Here is a 19737-nt window from a genome sequence, read left to right as displayed (position 1 = left end):
TGTAGCCAGTCCTCCAAGAGCTTGCAAAAAAGAGCCTTGTAAGCTCTTGGAGGATTGGCTACATCAGGGGTGTGTGGCCTAATATCAGAGGTGGAATTCTAGCAGGAGCTCCTTTGCATAATAGGCCACACACCCCTGATGTAGCCAGTCCTCCAAGAGCTTGCAAAAAAGAGCCTTGTAAGCTCTTGGAGGATTGGCTACATCAGGGGTGCGTGGCCTAATATCAGAGGTGGAATTCTAGCAGGAGCTCCTTTGCATAATAGGCCACACACCCCTGATGTAGCCAGTCCTCCAAGAGCTTGCAAAAAAGAGCCTTGTAAGCTCTTGGAGGATTGGCTACATCAGGGGTGTGTGGCCTAATATCAGAGGTGGAATTCTAGCAGGAGCTCCTTTGCATAATAAGCCACACACCCCTGATGTAGCCAGTCCTCCAAGAGCTTGCAAAAAAGAGCCTTGTAAGCTCTTGGAGGATTGGCTACATCAGGGGTGTGTGGCCTAATATCAGAGGTGGAATTCTAGCAGGAGCTCCTTTGCATAATAGGCCACACACCCCTGATGTAGCCAGTCCTTCAAGAGCTTGCAAAAAAGAGCCTTGTAAGCTCTTGCAGGATTGGCTACATCAGGGGTGTGTGGCCTAAAATGCAAATGAGCTCCTGCTAGAATTCTACCCCTGGATGGGAGACCTCCAAGGAAGTCCAGGGTCAGTACACAGAGGCAGGAAATGGCAAACCACCCCGAACGTCTCTTGCCACAAGGTCAACATAAATTGACTTGATGGCAAAAAAACCTCCCCAGTAACCAACATCTTTCTTTAGTACTTTGTCCCCAGTGCTCTGGTACTCCTGTGCAGTGACTGGGAAGCACTTACGGCTCAATCCTGCCAACTTTATGACTGAACCAGTCCATTTGGTCCAATGTCTATAGAAAACAGTGGCTTCTTCACAGATCAAAGTTGACCTTCCTGAATTCATGGACGATTCGGGTTTATGGCAGGAACAGTGCAAGCAGGGCTAAGGAGGCACATCTTGCCGAAGGCCTTGAGCTAGAGATCCCCAACGTAGTGCCCAGCAACAACTTTTCTGTTGCCCAGCAACTGTTTTTAGAAAGTGGGTGGGCCCAAGTGGGGCTTTTGCCCAGCAAGGCTTCTGATTGGTCAGTGGGGATCTGGTTGACTGTTCAGATTTTAGGAAAAAAGTAAGAGCGCAGTAGCACCTTCAAGACTAACGAAATTTGTGGGTAGGGTAAGAGCTTTCATGATGAGCACTTCTTCAGATTTTTGTAAATGTCACTTTGGGAGCAGTTGCCACCTCAGCACAAGGATCTTTGCTGTGTGACTGATGGTAAGCTGTGGCAGCCATTTTGTGGCTACACCAATTAGACGGTGTAAGAATTCTGAAGGCACCTGCAAGCTTTGAAAGGTTATGGATCCCTGAGATGAAAGGTGAAGGAGGCTTCCTCAGATCGACCTCTCTACTCCTGGGCCCATCAAGAGTAGAGAGAAGCCCAGAGTGATGGGCCAAGGGGAAGCCAGTTGGGATGGTGTCCCTCCACTTGGGACGGTGTCCCTCCACTTGAGACGGTGTCCCTCTGTAGAGCCAGAAACCATCACAGCAGCCTCTTTTGAGCTCAGAGCAGGGGGAGCCACCTATGCTGGGTCTTGCAGACACGAAGACTATGCTTCATCTCCTTATCTATTGGATGCGTACGTGGTATGGACTGGGTGGGGGGTGGGAACCAGCTCTGGAATTCCTTGACAGCCAAGGGCCTACCTTGAAGAACAGCAAAGTCCCGTTTACATATCCAGAGAATCTCAGGCTTGCCAACTGTGCCTCCTTGAGCAAGACGCGAGTGGAATTCTTTTAAAGAAATATCCTTGCGGCTTTAATAACCATGAGATTTAAACACACATGCACACATGCACTTCATGCAAACAAAACCCAAACTAAGCTAGTTTCTTTACTGTTCCCACCTTCCCCCCTCCCAATAAGGGGAGGAAAATATCCTTGTTCTTTTCCAGAAACTGCAAAACCTTCTTTTTTTTAATTTAGAAAAAAAACCGAGAGAGTTTACAATGATTTTACCTCCCCTGACGGGCTGTAGAAAAACCTCTACGCTTTTATTTTTGCTCATCCGAGTGGTTCTGACCTGCTCTGTAATTACATTACTTTCTACCTACTGTGCGAAGGCATTTTTTGCGCGATGTACCTCTCACAGCTCTCTCCCGGGTTCCCGTGATGCCGTCACTCAAACGCTTTTCAAACCAGCGATGTAGAAATCAAAAAGAAAAGAAAAATGGCTAGAGACGCAGAGAGAATAAGTGCTCCTGGTTTTGCCCCCCCCCCTCTTTCTGCTCCCTCTCTCTCTCTTTTCCATCTCTCCACCCCCTCCCCTCTTTTTACGTTATTCATTTAATCTCCCCGCATGAGAATGCAAAGCATAATGAAGGGTTGGGACGGATTATTAGAAGCTGTTGATTTTGAGGGGGAGGGAAGAAAGAGCCAGAGACTGAAAAGGAGAGGATAATTTGACATTTACTCTGACTGATCTAAACTGATTTGGGTATATTTATGGCTTATAAAGTGTTTAGAAGGATTGAAAGGGGCTGAGGGGAGGCGGGCAGGAAAGTCATAGGAGAGAGGCAGACAGCAGTATAAAAGGGAGGAAAAAAAGTGTCATATACAAAAAGGAAATATATAGATATATGACTTCTAAATAAAGCCTCCACTTACGTTTGAAAAACTCAGCTAAGAGGAAGTGATCGCTCCAGAGTTAAACGGCAGGGCGTGGGACCCTCCCAGGGCTAGCTGCACCCAGGGCTAGCTGCAGCACAAGGGTTGCAGTGTCTGGGCATAACACTGGTTAGATGAATCCATTCAAAACCTTTTGAGCCACTAAAGAGAGGTGTCTCAATTACCGTAATTACTTTTTAAAGGCAACAGAACCCAGAAAATGTGGGCAGGAGGCAGCATCTCAGAAGAGGCATTCCCTTTCATGAGACAGAGGATGGAATGCATCAAGGTGGGCCACTGATATCGCCCATGCCGGCGGAACACTAGGCCATCGTGCTCTATCCATGGTGCTGCTTCTCCACCCAAGGAACCAGTGAACTCTTGGGCTGTTGGTGATATGGAGTGGTTGGAGTATCAGATTAGAATCTGGGCGGTCCAGGTTCAAATCCCCCTCTCTGCTACAGAAGTTGGTTGGGTGAGCTTGAACCAGTCATGACTTCTCACCCTAACCTATCTCCCAGGGTGGTTGTGAGGGGTGAAGAAGGGGAGAATTACATAGGCTGCTTTGGGTGCCCCTTGGGAGAAAGGTGGCGTATAAATGAAGCAGATAAATAAACTTGCTCTCAGGGTGTCTGGCCAAATACAGTGCTCACCTCCCACCCCTTTGTTTGCTAGCACACCAGCATCTTTGCAGGTAGATGCACCTGGAAATCCTGGCACTCGGGCCAAATAGGTTGCTCACCCACCTCAACATGAGACAATCCATGAACAGATTGCCAGCACGTATGTAACGTTCAATAGCAGCCACAGAGGCTCCACTTTAGAATGGTGAAATGACACTTGGGGGGTAGACTGAACCCTCCCCCCATGCTATTCTGCTGACCTCAAAACACAGCACAAGCTACTCTTTGCATGGCTGGTGGAGAGGTTAACTTAGCAATGTAAAAACACACCAGAGTTCTATTTGGGGAGCTTGTCTGGTCTGAATCAAATATGTCAGGGGTGGCCAACAGTAGCTCTCCAGATGCTTTTTTTGCCTACAACTCCCACCAGCCCCAGCCAGCATGGCCAACGGCTGGGGCTGATGGGAGCTGTAGGCAAAAAACATCTGGAGAGCTACCGTTGGCCACCCCTGAAACATGTTACTTGCTGCAAAACATGCACACATTGTCTACAAACAAGAAAAATGTACTCAAGCAACAGGGGGTGGGCTTCAGCCCCCCACCCCCACCCCGATGGTCTTGGTCTACATCAGACTCCCATAAAACTGAAAATTAACATGCTGGTGAGGTGAGCCCAGGAAGGCAGCCCCAGAGCCAGGCCTTTTTTTTGCTCAGGGGGCCTTTTTCTCCTCGCAGGGCACTAATAATAAAGACAATTTGTGGGGCACTAATGATCAGTGAATGAACTGTCTGAGGAGGCCTAAAATGGGGAGCTCACTTGTCTTAACTGACATGGATTAATTAATTATCCTGGTGGAGAAAAAGAAAGCCCCTGAACTCCTAACACACACACAACTTCCCCTCTTCCCAAGAGCCACTCCTGCCGCCATCCAAGCCACACACACTTTAACCTTCTGAAGTGAACTGAGCAATCTGTGGGAGAACCCTTTAACCTTCCAAAGCATTCAGTGGGTGACCTCAAGGTAGCTGTTTTTCTGCAAAGGAACTGCAAGAACAGAGTGGAGAGAGAAATTGCTGGATTACAAATTATTATGAAACTTGGAACAAACACCTCCCCAGGACTGAACAGGGATATTGGTTTTTTATCTCATTACAGATGCTAAACCCACCCTCAGTGAGTATAGCTATACATCCACAGTATTCCAATGTATTTCTCTTTAATAATAGTGTATCAGAATAATGTTTTATATTGACATACTCAAATAAGGGATATTGGCTATTTATCTCATTACATATACTTAACCCATTTTCATTTTTGTATTCTTTTTTTCTAATGGCAAACTAGAACGATGTTTATAATGTATAGATTGACGTTGAGAAGTAAATTACGTGGACAACAACAAGGAAATACTGTATGTGGCCTTTTGTGATTTACCTAGACTCACAGAAACACCAATCGTCAGGCAACTTTTATTACCTTTTATGGCCATCCAGACCAATGGCCCTCTAAACTGTCACACTGTTCCACCACGTGATCCCAGCTCTGTATCAGTTTGCCCTCTTAATCAACAAACTGCATGTATTTCAGCCCACTGTACCCGATCCTCTCGTTTGAAGAAGTGTGTTTTTAGCACACGAAAGCTGACGTTCTGAATAAAACTTGGTCTTAAAGGTGCCACATGACTCCTGCTTTGTGCAACTGCTTCAGGCCAACACGGCTGCCCACTTGGATCTATGGGTGTGTGGGTGTGTGTGCACAGCCCAGGGAAGAGGCAGGAAAAGCCCTGGCTCCGAGGAGCTCTCTGCCTGGCCGCTTGCAGGACAGATGCTGGATGCCGTCAAGGGAGGCAGGCAGGGAAAGGGCCCTTGACCCGGCTGGCATCATCTCCTGCCCACGGAAGCTGCAGAGTAGCTCAGCTGCCAGCAAAAACCAGCTGCAAGTCTCATGGGCTGGCCTCTGCATGCCAACTGGGCAGCCCAGGCTGGACAACGTCTGCGGGTGCACCCAGGGTCACCAGGCAGGCCACCCAGAGTCACCTCCCACCAAGCCACCCGCCACTGATACCCCGCTGGTTGGGGCGTAGCAGACTTGGGAGGGGGCATCACCCCTGCCAATCTACGGGCCTGTGATGAGGGCACCTGGCTTCAGCCAAGAAAATACCTTGAGCTGCCCAAGTGCTTGTCACTATACAGAGACAGGTCCCTTTGCCCAAGGAGTTTGGGGGTAGCGGAAAGTGCTGTCGACTTGCGGCTAACTTAAGGCAATCCTGTAGGGTTTCGAAGGCAAGGGACAAAGAGAGGCGGTTTGCCATCACCTGCCTTTGAACAGCAATCCTGAACTTCCTTGGTGGTCCCCCACCCAAAGACTAGCCAGGGCCAACTTTGCTTAGTCTCCAAGATCTGATGCAAGCACGCCAGCCTGGGCCACCCAGAGCCATCCAAGGAGTCTATGATGGATTCACTTCGGCTGGTGGTGACAGAGATTTCCTAGCCCCTCTCGTGAAGGGTAGAATCATAGAGTTGGAAGGGACCTCCACAGTCATCCAGTTCAACCCCCTGCACAATGCAGGAAACTCACAAACCCCTCCCCCTATATTCACAGGATCCACATTGCTGTCAGATGGCCATCTAGCCTCTGTTGAAAAACCCCCAAGGAAGGAGAGCCCACCACCTCCCGAGGAAGCCTTTTCCACTGAGGAATCGCTCTAATGGTCAGGAAGTTCTTCCTAATGTTGAGCCGAGTATGGTGTCTTTAGGAGAGAACTGCCACACCCAAAGCACAGTTCCCACAACTCTTTGACAGTAGAGGTGTACGGATATTTCTCTTTCCCCCATTTCATTTCATACACAGTCAAGGAAAACTATTTCCATACCATCTAATTTTTATGGCAAATATTCCCTTTTTATTTGTTTTTTTTAGGCTATGTATATGCAACTGACACAAATGCAGCCATACATTTTAACAGTAACACTTCCATCAGATTAGGTGAATGTGACTGCTGGGAAAAGGAGGGGTTGTGGCTCAGTGGAGGAGCCTCTGCTTCACATGCAGAAGGTCCCAGGTTCAATCCCTGGCATCTCCAGCTAAAAGTCTCAGGTAGGTAGTAATGGAAGAGACTGGACAACCATTGCCAGTCTGAACAGACCAACCAGACTTTGCTGGACCAGGGGTCTGATCCACCATGAAGCAGTTTTGTCCTGGTTGTGGGGAACCCATAAATAAAGTTGAGATTTCATATCCACTCTGGGATGGTTCAAAAATGAACTTTCCATCCTTACTTGACAGTCAAATGGATAGAAAAACAACATAAGTCTATCCAGTTAACATGCCTGTCAGAGAATCTTGTGCCTGTATCTTCCAGGAGAGAAGGAAAAAAGGGCGGATCCTTCTTATTATGCGCAGTGAAGCTGCTGGGCCTTTGATTGAAAAGAGAAAACTGGTATTTGGAGGGGTGCTGTTTATCCCTCTTCTTTATGGGCTGCTCTGGAAGTGACCTCTTAAGATTTTGATTTTTGGATTTATATCCCGCCCTATACTCTGAATCTCAGAGTCTCAGAGCGGTCACAATCTCCTTTACCTTCCCCCACCCTCACAACAAACACCCTGTGAGGTAGGTGGGGCTGAGAGTGCTTTTATAGCAGCTGCCCTTTCAAGGACAGTTTCTATGAGAGCTATGGCTGACCCAAGGCCATCTCAGCAGCTGCAAGTGGAGGAGTGTGGAATCAAACCCGGTTCTCCCAGATAAGAGCCCGCGCACTTATCCACTACACCAAACTGGCTCTTGCATTCATCTTGACCTCTTGCATTCATCTCAAATGTAATTGTTCTCTCTGGGCTCAAGCTGTGACTGGACAGAATTTGTGTGTCTTCAGCAAAAGTTGCTGAGCCTGGCACTGATTGGCTAGCCACTAAGACAGCTCCCTTCCCCATCAGTTTTGGAGCAGGAAGTGGCAGGCCATCTTAAAGATCCACGCAGGACAGTGGTCCGAGTGTCTGCTCAGGCCAGCAGAGCCCTAGCTCTTTCTCCTGTCGAGCCAGGTGCATGGCAGTGCTGACCTCAGAGGTGATGCCAGTTCCTGCCTGTGTTGCTGAGGGCTGGGAGCGAGCCCGGTCCCGCAGAGGTGTTGGCACCCTCCTCATTGGGCTGTCCCCAAGCAGCTGCTTGGGTGGTTTGGCTGGATGGCCAGCCCTGCTTGTGCATATGGAAGAGGCAATATTTCCCCATGGTGCAGAGTGATAAAGCTGCAGTCCTGCAGTCTGAGCTCTCTGTTCATGACCTGAGTTCGATCCTGGCGAAAGCTGGGTTCAGGTAGCTGCCTCAAGGTTGACTCAGCCTTCCATCCTTCCGCGGTCAGTAAATAGAGGACTGGGGAAGGCAATGGCAAACCACCCTGTAAAAAGTCTGCCGTGAAAACATCGTGATGCGACGTCACTCCAGAGTCGGAAACGACTGCTGCTTGCACAGGGGACTACCTTGACCGTTATATTAAAATCTCTTCAATCATCAGAAGTCTTTGCCGAGGAAGAAGGCTGATGCTTACCTTACAAGTTCCTCATTGTACAGGGACCGGTGGGACTCCCTGCTCAAAACGTAGACTTGCCCCTTGAAGACGGAGACCTGAACCTTTCCGTCCACGAGGTCCTGGGACTGGGCAATGCAATGGCGGATATAGGCACACTCTGGGCTGCACCAGAAACCTACAGGAAAGAGAGGGAGGAAAGACAGGCCAGAACCCAGTCAGTGGCTCAGTGGATACTCTGGGGGTGAGGGGTGCACATCGGACAGTGGCTTTCCACCTGCGTGCCTGGACAACGGTCAGTTCCTCAGAAGTTTTCTTGGATGAGAAGAGAAGCAATGGCCAACCTGAGGGGCAGAATGTTTGCCAGCGTTCATCACTTCTCTGAAGCCACCTGGGAGTGTAGTGGAGAATCCAGGCTCCAAAGGACGATGACTAGAGGACGGGGATTCCATGGAGAGGGGGCCACCACAGAAAGGTCTGTGTTATCTCCATGACCTCAGATGGGAGAGAAGCTGTCAGCAGTCACCAGAATCAACATGGCTTCCCCAGACACAAAGTCCTTCTGCCTGCCCTTCATATGAGCCATATCTAACCTGAACAGCAAAAAAAATATCCCTTGCTGTTCAAAGTCATGTTTCACACATCTCCCCTCCCCCCACATCCCTTTTCTCATATTCTTTATCCCACCCTTCCTCCAAGGAGTGCAGGAGACCGTGCTTCCCATTTTGGACCCCAAACGACTGCTGAGGCAAGTTAAACTGAGAGCGACCAGCCCTCATCTCATATTGCCCCCATTCTAGCAACGCTTTGCAGAGTTCCTTGGACCCCTGGCATGACCACAGCGGCAGCCTCCCCAATGTCATTGCCAGTCTTATGAATGGTAATGGCTCATATTTGGGGAGCAGGCTGAGTGCTGCGTGGTGCCTTTGCATTCCCCTTGTTTCTGTCCACCCCCCCCCCCCAATCCCTTTTCCTCTCTGGGCCCCTCTTTCCTCACCTCCTTCCTCTGCCTTCATCATCCCTGCTCCAGTTCCCCAGTTGGGAGCTCTCCCACTCTTGAAAGCTAAGTGCCAGAAAGGGGTCTCCCATGCACCACCTCCCTCCCTTCCTCCTGCCATGTTTAGCACAGCCAGGGGCTGGGCTTCTGTTCCCCCATTGTGTTCTTGGGCAACAGTGACAAAGAGAGTGAACTTGGGGAATCAGCTATTATACAGATAACATTTCCAAAGACCATCTGGGGCCACCTGAAACCAGGCAGGCAACAGGTGTGTGTGTGTGGGGGGGGGGGGAAAGATGGTTAAAAGTGTGGAGCGTGTCTTGCAAAAGCCTCCCTGTGACCCAGCAGAACCAGAGCATCAGTGTTAACCTCAATTTCCCAAGTGTGGCTATAACCCAAAGGGGAGGAGGTGTTGCCGTCCAGAATGAGATCTGTAATGGAGCAACCAAACCCTCCAAGAGAGGAAGCCGCTTGCCAGAGGAAGATTGCTACTCCTCTTTGGCAGTGAGAAGTTACCTTAGAAACTGAAGTTACCTTAGAAACAGACTCCCTCACCGGTCACTGTGAAGGTTTTGCCTGAATTCCAGCTGCTTGCAGAGACAAGTAGGACTTGATGGAGGAACTTGCTGGACTGACCAGCTCTTGTATCACTACAGCCGTGTTGAGCAGAAGAGTAGCACTGCATGGGAGCTTTGACCCGGGGGTCTTATCGGGTTGAGCAATCAGGACCCATATGTCCCAGGTAGGCTCACCTTTCCCGTCCCTTTCATTTCTCAAATAACCCAGTGCTATCATCGTTCAAGTCAGCGCATACATCTCATCTTTCTCTCCTCTCTAGGGCGCTGCTATGGGGGCAGCTGTCTACTTAAGTCTGGGTCTCTGCTTTTATCAGCTGCCCTCTGGGAGGAAGACAGAATTCAGCCTCCATTCGTGTCTTCTTCCCATAGCAAATGAGGAGAAGAAGGAGCAGAGCTGGTTTTCATACCCCACTTCTCTCTATCCTAAGGAGTGGCTTAAAATCCCCACAACAGGCACCTTATGAGGCAGGTGGGGCTGAGAGAGATCTGAGAGAACAGGGACTGGCCCGAGATCTGCTGTGCGGAGGAAGAATGGAGAATCAAACCCAGTTTTCCAGATTAGAGACCACCACTCTTTACACCTCCCCTTCCCCTCCCCACAACAGACATCCAGTGAAGAAGGTGGGTCTGAGAGACAGAGAGAGAGAGAGAGACTGTGACAGGCCCATGGTCACCCAGCAGGCTTCATGGGAAGGAGGAGTGGGGAATCAGGTCCGGTTCTCCTCATTAGAGGCTACGGCTCTTAACCACTACATCACACTGGTTTTCTGGAATGAAAGGGGTGAGACAACCAGCCTTCCCTAATAGCTGTGTGGGGAGAGCCCTAGATGCAAAACCTCTTCCTTCATAGCCACACACTTCCCTGCCTTCTCACATACCCGCATCACATGTTGGGGACACAGGCTCATGTCTGACTCTCCAAAGCTGACACTCTGAAACTCTTGTTGGTCTCTAAGGAGCTCTGGGACTCCCGTCAAACTGTTTTACTGCAGACCGACATGGCTGCCCTTGGAAACTGTGTGCACTTGTGCATTGAGCCGCATGGATCTGACTCCCTGTTGTGCTCTCTGTATACATTCTTATGATGTGCAAAATATTTAATTACACATTGTATTCTCCATTCAGCTGCAGAGACATTTCTCTTTGTGCACGGTGCTCGGGGCTTTGATCTAGAGAGTTCAACAGCTGGACCGGGCAACTCTCACTCTGCACCAGTGTGATAGCTCAGTGGTAAAGGGAGCTGCCACCAGTCTTCCCTCTAAGCTGAGTTAGCGTGAGCTAGCTCACAGATTTTTGTGTTTAAAACAATTTTATTTTGTAACATATGGTAACAATATCTATTTCCTGCATCATTAATAACTTTTTTTCATCTATCCCATATATTACTTTCTATCCACCCCTCCCCCCGTTACTTGACCCCCGCCGGTGTTATTTACTTATAATGCTAATATTTAAAGGTACCCTTAACTAATAAAAACAAAATTTTACATTCTTCTTCCTTCTAAGACTTAATCATTATCAAAAATTGTCCAATGTTCTTTTATTTTCCACTCTTTTTCTACATATCTTCTAAACTTTTTCCACTCCATTTTAAAAACTTCTAAGTCATAGTCTCTTAAAATTCTTGTTAATTTGTCCATTTCACTCCATGTCATAACTTTTACAATCCAATTCCATTTCTCTGGTATTTTTTCTTGCTTCCACAACTGCGCATACAATGTCCTAGCAGCTGAAAGCAAGTACCAAATTATAGTTCTATCTTCTTTTGGAAATTTTTCCATTTGTAATCCCAACAGAAAAGTCTCTGCAACTTTCTTAAATTCGTATCCCAAGATCCTAGAGATTTCTTGTTGAATCATCTGCCAATGCTTTTTTGCTCTTTCACAAGTCCACCACATATGGTAGAAAGAACCTTCATGTTTTTTACATTTCCAACATCTATCTGGCATCTTATTGTTCATCTTTGCCAACTTTTTAGGAGTCATATACCATCTATACATCATTTTAAAACAGTTCTCTTTATACTATGACACGTCGAAAGCTTTATAGAGTTCTTCCACAAATATTCCCAAGTTTCCATCTGTATTTCTTTATTTACATTAATTGCTCACTTAATCATTTGAGATTTCCATCTTCTGTAGACTATTTTAAGAGTAATTTATATAGTTTTGAAATTAATTTTTCATTGTCTCCAAGCAGAACTTTTTCCATTTGTTTGCTCTTTTCGTATTCCTTCAGTTTTAATATCATTATCCACCAAGCTCTTTATTTGTTGCATTTGGAACCAATCATATTTATTATTCAGCTCTTCAGCAGTTTTCAATTCTATTTTGCCACTTTGTATTTTTAATAGTTGATTATATGACGACCACTTTTCTTCACCCGTCTCAGCTGTTATTTTTATTACTTCTGCCGGCACTATCCATAACGGTTTTCTCTCATCTCCATATTGCTTATATTTCATCCATGTATTTAGCAAATTGTTTCTTATATAATGGTGAGAGAAAAAACCATCCAACTTTCCCCCCCCATAATACATATAAGCGTGCCAGCCAAATTTATTTCCATGACCTTCCAACGCTAAGAGTTTTTTGTTTAACAGCATCACCCATCCTTTTAATCAAAATAAACAAACTGCTTCGTGATATAATTTTAAGTCTGGTAATTGGAATCCGCCTCTCTCTTTTGCATCTGTTAAGATTTTCATTTTGATCCTTGATTTCTTCCCAGCCCACAGCTAGCTCACACATTTTTAGCCTCCAGCTCACACATTTTTGTCTTAGCTCAGGAAAAATGGCCCTAGAACAAACTAATTGATGCAGCAGCTCACCACTTTCATTTTTTCAACTTTTTGCTCACAAGACACTGCAGCTTCGAGGGAACATTGGCTGCTGCTGACCTGAAATCTCTTGTACTCCGGTGCCGCTGGTGTGTGTGGCCACAAAGTGGTCCTGCACCTCCCAGTTCATCCAAGATCAGCTGATCTGAAGGCCCAGTGGGCTTCCACAGAGTCCTGATTTTTATTATTGACTTCGTTTATACCCTGCCTTCCTCCCCCCCCACAAACAGGGACCCCAAGGTGGCTTCCATCATTCCCCTCTCTTCCATTCTATCCTCCCAACAACAGCCCTGTGAGGTAGGTTGTGTAACTGGCCCAAGGTCACCCAGTGAGCTTTCATGGCAGAGCGGGGATTACAGCTTGGTTCTCCTCTAACCTCTGTCCCATGCTGGTCCTCTATACCAATCTTATTAGCACCTGGGACCAGTTTTGTGGAAGAGAATTTTTCCACGGACTGGTGTGAGGGGGGTGCTGGGGGTTTTGCCACCTCAGGCTGCCCCACACCCCATCTCTGCCCCCCGGGGGTCTTTAAAGGAGGAGTAGGCAAAGGTTACCGCTATGCTGCCCCTTCTGCCCTCCCAGGACCTGGGTGGATGAAAGAGGTGATGCTTCGGAGTGAGACTGGGCTGCCTCTTTTGTCCACCCGGGTTCCAGGGAGGAAGAAGGGGCGGGGGGCTGCTCTGCCTTGCTCTGAGGTTGCCTCCCCTGCAAGAAGAAGAAGACGAAGACTGCAGATTTATACCCTGCCCTTCTCACTGAATCAGAGACTCAGAGTGGCTTACAATCTCCTATATCTTCTCCCCTCACAACAGACACTCTGTGAGATGAGAGGGCTGAGAGGGCTCTCATAGCAGCTGCCCTTTCAAGGATAACTCCTGCAATAGCTATGGCTAACCCAGGGCCATCCCAGCAGCTGCAAGTGAAGGGGATCAAACCCGGTTCTCCCAGATAAGAGTCCGCACACTTATCCACTACCCCAAACTGGCTCTCTTGGAGCAAGACTGCGCTGCCTCTTTCATCCACCCGAGTCCCAGGTGGGCAAAAGGGCTGGTGCAGTGCCTCTGCCTCACTCTGCGGCCTAGTTGCTAACAGGCCACAGACCGGTACTGGTCCATTGCCTGGGGGTTGGAAACCCACGCTGTATATACCCCAGTCCTTCACAGTCTCTGATTCTGGCCTGGTTCCTCTGCTTGTGCAGGTCATAGCTCAAGAATGGGCCTTGCTGGAGCCCTGTTTCCTGACACACACCCCCATCCTGACATTTTGCAGGCAATCAGATGGGAGCCCTGAGTGCACGTGGCAGTCCCAGCTGGCCTCATCGCTCACCCGCCTGCACAGGCAATTGCTCACTTAACGTAATTTACTTACATAATTTTATTACGATCCTGGATCGGCAATAACATAATCAGCAGTCAGCAACACATAAAAGGAAATCTGCACATACGGTAAAATCATAACCTCGTTACAAACCAAATTCCATGTTACGCGTATCGTTAATTAAAAGATTTAACCAGGCGCTACCTTAGTGCACGAGCCAAAGCATGAAATTTGGCCACCTTAAAAAAGGGTTACTTACAGCAATCTGAGAGGAAAGAGACACATAAAACTTGTTGAATCTACCTGGAAAATCAGATAAAAATGAGGTGGTGTGTTAAGGAACAAATGTCCTTATGAAAATGAAAAATATGATAACACACGTTTAGCCTGTACATGCCTGTAAGCCGCCCTGAGCCTGCCTTGGCGGGGAGGGCGGGGTATAAATAAAATTTTATTATTATTATTATTATAGCCATTTCAGTTGCTTTCTACGGGCAAACACAAACACATCCACTTTCACACATGCTAAATAACGCAGTTCAGGGCTTATCTTTTTGAGCAGGAATGCACTTCTGGTTGGCTTGGCACCAGAGGTGTGGCCTAATATGCAAATAAGTTCCTGCTGGGCTGTTTCTACAAAAAAAAACCCTGATGCAGTTTCAATCTACTTCAAGGACTGTATGCCTTCAAGTAGATTTTGCCATTTCACACAATAAAATTCAGTTGAAAAGTGCATTCACAGTGGATCGAAAGCGTGTATCTTCACTTCTACTATGTTCAGTTGCTGCCTCCCTCTTCTTCAGGTCTAATTATAATATCCTCAAATGTGCTGCCTGTTGGGACAGAAAAATATGCGGTCTTTGGATTACAATTAGAAAACCACATCTGCCCTTGAACTGGTGTAGACCAGGGCAGCTCCTATACCAGGGGTGGCCAAATTGCGGCTTGGGAGTCACATGTGACTCTTTCACACATATTGTGTGGCTCTCAAAGCCCCCAGCACCCCATTGGCCAGTTTGGAGAAGGCATGTCTCCAAGCCAAACCAGCTGGCTTTCTTTCCACCTCTCCCTCCCTCCCCCCTCCTATTTTTTCCTTCCTTCTTCCCTCCCTCCCTCCTTTCTGGGTTTCAAACATCTGACATCCATGTCTTGTGGCTCTCAAACATTTGACATTTATTCTGTGTGGCTCTTCCATTAAGCCAGTTTCACCACCCTTGTTCTATAATGACTGAAGTGCCCAAAATACCTGACATTCTGAGTTGGGTTTTCTCCTCACCCCGTCCCCTGCCATAGTGCCACAAAAGGCCTAGACTTAAATAACCCTGGGGTTATTTTGGGGTGTGAGAGGTAGCGTTCTGTTTGTCAATTAAAAATTGACATAGGCAAGAATGTACATTCAGTGTCCCAATGGCCACATCATATCCCAGATCTCCCACAGGTTTAGTGTGTGTCTGTCTCTGTGCTTGTTTTGCATTGTTTTCAGAGTCTTTGCATAGGAGCCTGTTTATGGGATGGAGGAAAACTGCACCTCTCTTTTAATTTGCCTGTGTTAGCTTGATGAACAGCAATTCCTGTGGGTAAAGCCTCAGGGAGATCACAAAAATGTGAGCTTGCAAACTCTGTGCATTTTGGCTGCTTTTTGTGTGTTTACACTTTCATTTACAAGAATTGCAGCCATTGGGCAGCTATTGGGGGATGAGGAAATGATGATTATTCAGGTGAACTGCACTACTGTATTTTTATGCATTTATTTTGGAAATGGGAAAGTCTGGCTCCGCCCCAAAGTCTCCTGGCTCCACCCCCAAAGTCCCCAGATATTTTCTGTATTGGACTTGGCAACCCTAGGAAGGTGTCACACAGCAGGAAATCAAGAAGCGCCTTCTACTGGCTGCCACCACTCTGGTCAAGGTCTGAATGGGAGGGCCCGGAGCACCCAGCCAACCCCTGTGCCTTCCCTATTAGCAAGAACCTTTTAACCATGACCAGGGATCGTTTTGTAGAAAAATAGGTGGTGGAGCTCATCCAGGGATTGTTATGCAGCTGCAGATACTATTCAATGGACGAGATGGAACTCTCAGAAGGAGGAGGTGGAACTCTCAGAAAGGTTCAGGAGCTGTGTTCCTGTGAGCTCCCACTGAATCCGAGGCCTGACCATGACCAAGGAGATATAAGGACCCCGGCAGGTTAACAGCAAGAAGTTTAATATTGCTCTCTAGAATAACAAGTGGGTAGTAAAACATTTAGTGCAACAGTGAAGTAAGAAACAGTAATGGTTGGTGTAAACAAATAAAAGCACTGACACATTTGACTAGACGTTCCCTTTTCTAAGTCAAGCCAATTCAGTCACCCTCCCTGGATGAGGTATCTCTCTCCAGCTGCAGCCTCCTCCAGTCCAGCCTCAGCAGAGAGAACAACTTCCCTTTCCAGCCAGGCCCATTTATGCTTTCCTCCCAGGCCCCACCTCCTCTGGGCTAGTTTTCCCTCCAAAACTCTGCCACCCAATCAGAGGGACAGAGGACATCCTGGGAGATGTAGGCCCCTGTCATGTAGGCTGCACTAGGCCTCAGATCATAACAGAAAGTTAGGGTTGTCAAATCTAACTCAGGGCGTTTTTGCACTGACCTTAATCGGCAGCGACGCCCCTCTTCACCGCGCAGGATCTGCGCGGATTTCGCACCAATTGCCGCGGAGCACCCGGAAGAACCACAAAGTTCCGCAGCTTTTGCGGCGCAAATGGAAACTGGTTTTTGGCGGTTCCCATTTGCGCCGCAAAAGCCGCGGGACTTTGCGGCTCTTCTGGGTGCTCCGCGGCAATTGGTGCGAAATCCCCGCAGATCCTGTGCAGTGAAGAGGGGCGTCGCTACCGATTAAGGTCAGTGCGAAAACGCCCTCAGAAAATATCTGGAGATTTTGGGGGTGGAGTCAGGAGACTTTCCCATTCCCTAAAATAAATAAATAAAAATACAGCAGTGCAGTTCCCCTGAATAGTCTTCATTTCATCATTCCCCAGCAGCTGGCTGCACTTCCACTTCCTCTCTCTCTCTCTCTCTCTCTCTCTCACACACACACACACACACACACACAGAGCAGCCAAAATAAATGCAGTTTGCAATTCCACACTTTTGTGATTTTACTGGGGCAATTTACTTACAGAGTTATTGAACGTAACCATCTGCTGTATATTCAACCAAGTTCTTCAGACTAACACAGGGAAACTAAAGGTTCTAGTTTACTCTCTAACCGTGCAAAGGACTTCTGAAAGGAATGTAAAGCAAACCCTCCATTTGTTGTGCTGGTTTCCCTTCCTTTCTAGCAGTTCACTGGGAACAGCCATGTTGTTCTGCCAGCTCACCCAGCCCCCATTCAGCCTGGCTCTGGAGATTTAAAGGCGCACACACCTTCTAAAAAGCAAGCAGTTTCCAAGCTTCTTCAAGCCTTCCAAAGTGGAAAGGTACATGGTGTCTGTTGGGGAGGGGCTTCCCCTGCCGGAAAGCTGGCTGGGGGTGGGAAGGAACCTGAAAAACCAGGGGATCCCCTGCTGGGACCTGGGGACTGGGAAGCCTACAGAAGGTGTAAATGATTCTTCCCTCACTGCAGTCACCGGAAGTGCACCTGATACTCTTTTGCTTAGAGCTGTCATCTTTAAGGCCAGGTAGTGCTGCCAAGGAGAGAGCCCCATGGCACAGAGTGGTAAAGCTGCAATGCTGCAGTCAAACCCTCTCCTCATTACCTGAGTTAAATCCCAGTGGAAGCTAGGTTCAGGTAGCAGGCTCAAGGTTGACTCAGCCTTCCATCCTTCCAAGGTCAGTAAAATGACCTTGCTGGGTGGGAAGTGTAGATGACTGGGGAAGGCAACGGCAAACCATCCCATAAAAAGTCTGTCATGATGCAACATCACCCCTGAGTCAGAAATGACTGATGCTTGCACAGGGGACAACCTTTATCTTTAGTGCTGCCAACCTCCAGGGGGAGCCTGGAGAATTCTTGGAATCATGACTGATCTCCAAACAACATTCTGAGTTGAGAAATACCTGGGCATTTGGGGGGGGCGGAGCTTGAGGAGGGTAGGCTTTGGGGAGGGGAGGGACTTCAATGGGGTTATAATGCCATATTCTCCAGGCGAACTGATCTCTGTTACTGAAAATCAGTTGAAATCCCAGGAGATCTCCAGCCACCACCTGGTGGTTGGCAGCCTTAGTCCTCAGAGGCCTTACATTCAGTTGCTGGAATATTTAGCACCAGCTCTGTTTATCAGGCAAGGGCCAAAGGCCTGCCCGTGGGCATTTATAGCCAGCCTGACCAAAACCAGCCGTGGCTGCTGGTGCTATGCCCCTCTCTGAGGCCATAGTTTTATTTTGCACAATCCTTATAACTATTAAACAATCCCAGATTCAGGAATTGCAAAAAATATTGTTAGATTTCTTATGGGAGAAAAAAACCCCATAGGGTTAGTGCTAAAACTGGCAAAAAGTAAATATGCCAACTTTAAACGATTTAACTCATAAAAAGTCATTTATGGGAAAGAGCTTATTGGAGTCTAAAATAGATAAGCTGATTCCTTGGTATCAATATCTACAATTGCATAATTTAAGTTCTCAAATGAAACTACCAGATATAATGAAAGAACCATTAATGCAAATTGAAATAATATCACACTAAATCAATGCATATACAGTGTGTGTGTGTGTGTATAAAAATATATAAAATTTTAAACAATTTGGAAATAGACAAACCTCTTCCTCATCAAAATAAATGGCAGAAATTGTGTGCAACAAATTTGACTTCTGAAATTTGGGATAAAATTTGGAACAACCTCGAGAATACATCACCTATAATTTCACTAAGACTGCAGACATTTAAAAAAAATTTGGTATCTTATTCCCTTAAAATTCTCTCATATAACAAAAAATTTACAACCTCTTTGTTGGAAAAAAAAATGTAAAGAAATCAGTTCTTATAAACACAGCTGATAAGACTGCCCAAAAATTCAAGCATTCTGGGAAAAGATATTAGGATGCATACAAGAAATCACCGGACTAAAATTCTCATGCCAAAATCATTACTATTAAATTTAATATCGGGTCTTATAACTCATAAAAACTATAATGATTTGATTATTCACTGCTAAGTTAGCTATTGCAAGTAAGTGGAAATCAGAGCACAGTCCAACACTAGAGGTCTGGCAGAATAAAATACAGAAGATATATATAATGGATAAATTAACCAAAGTGACAAAACAAACTGGTCTGATTTTATATCAGTATGGTTACCAATACTTGAATATCTTACACATTCATATGGAAATTCCAAATACAGTTAATACACTACAATTGTGGTAATTCTACTATTAACGTAAGGAAAGGAAAGGTCCCCTTTGCAAGCACCAGTCGTTTCCGACTCTGGGGTGACGTTTCTTTCACAACATTTTCACGGCAGACTTTTTACGGGGTGGTTTACCATTGCCTTCCCCAGTCATCTACACTTCCCCCCCAGCAAACTGGGTACTCATTTTACCGACCTCAGAAGAATGGAAGGCTGAGTCAACCTCGAGGCGGCTACCTGAATACCCAGCTACCACTGGGGATCGAACTCAGGTCGTGAGCAGAGCTTAGGACTGCAGTACTGCAGCTTTAACACTCTGCACCTCGGGGCTCTTCATTAATGTAAAAAACCACATAATAAATAAACATCACATGATCAAATATATATTGTAAACACTGCAGAGAAGCAAACAGAAGTTCACATAATTTCAAATGCATATCTCTATTTTGGATTGAGCTCTTTAAAATGAACTCAATCAAAATTGTATAAAGGCCGATGACACACAGGTCCTGCTTAGCAGTCATCCCTCTACTGTTAATTAGTTAATTAAGCCTGCCAAGGTTTAAGAAACCAAATAAGGAGGATCTTTCATCCATGAAGTGTTTTGGGTGATCAAGCTATTTCCTCCTTAATCTTTCTGTGTGTGCACTTTGTTTTCCTTGCTGGACCAATTAAAATATATACACACACACCCCGCTAGAATTGGATTAGATGATTGCACCCTTGTTTAGGGTTGCCAGGTCCCTCTGGCCACCGGCAGGGGATGGGTAGGGTTGCTAACTCCAGGTTCGAAATCTCCTGGAGATTTGGC

The 19737-nt window shown here is 46.8% G+C and overlaps 1 protein-coding gene and 1 non-coding gene across 3 annotated transcripts in view; one reads left to right on the top strand and one right to left on the bottom strand.

Moving 5' to 3' along the window:
• The window catches only part of ASS1 (argininosuccinate synthase 1), a 167448-nt gene that overhangs the window by 16745 nt on the left and 130966 nt on the right, over positions 1-19737 (bottom strand). For both annotated transcript variants that reach the window (XM_060250498.1, XM_060250499.1), the window contains exon 12: positions 7895-8051. In XM_060250498.1, coding sequence (XP_060106481.1) covers positions 7895-8051 — 157 coding nt within the window. The remainder of the gene's footprint in view (positions 1-7894; positions 8052-19737) is intronic.
• On the top strand, positions 6364-6435 carry TRNAV-CAC (transfer RNA valine (anticodon CAC)). The gene has a single exon. It is a non-coding gene; the product is annotated as a tRNA-Val (tRNA).

The sequence above is a fragment of the Heteronotia binoei genome, chromosome 12 (assembly GCF_032191835.1).
Source record: "Heteronotia binoei isolate CCM8104 ecotype False Entrance Well chromosome 12, APGP_CSIRO_Hbin_v1, whole genome shotgun sequence".
Taxonomy (NCBI): Eukaryota; Metazoa; Chordata; class Lepidosauria; order Squamata; family Gekkonidae; genus Heteronotia; species Heteronotia binoei.
The sequence above is the reverse complement of the archived record's forward strand: the minus strand, read 5'-3'. Positions and strand labels throughout refer to the sequence as shown.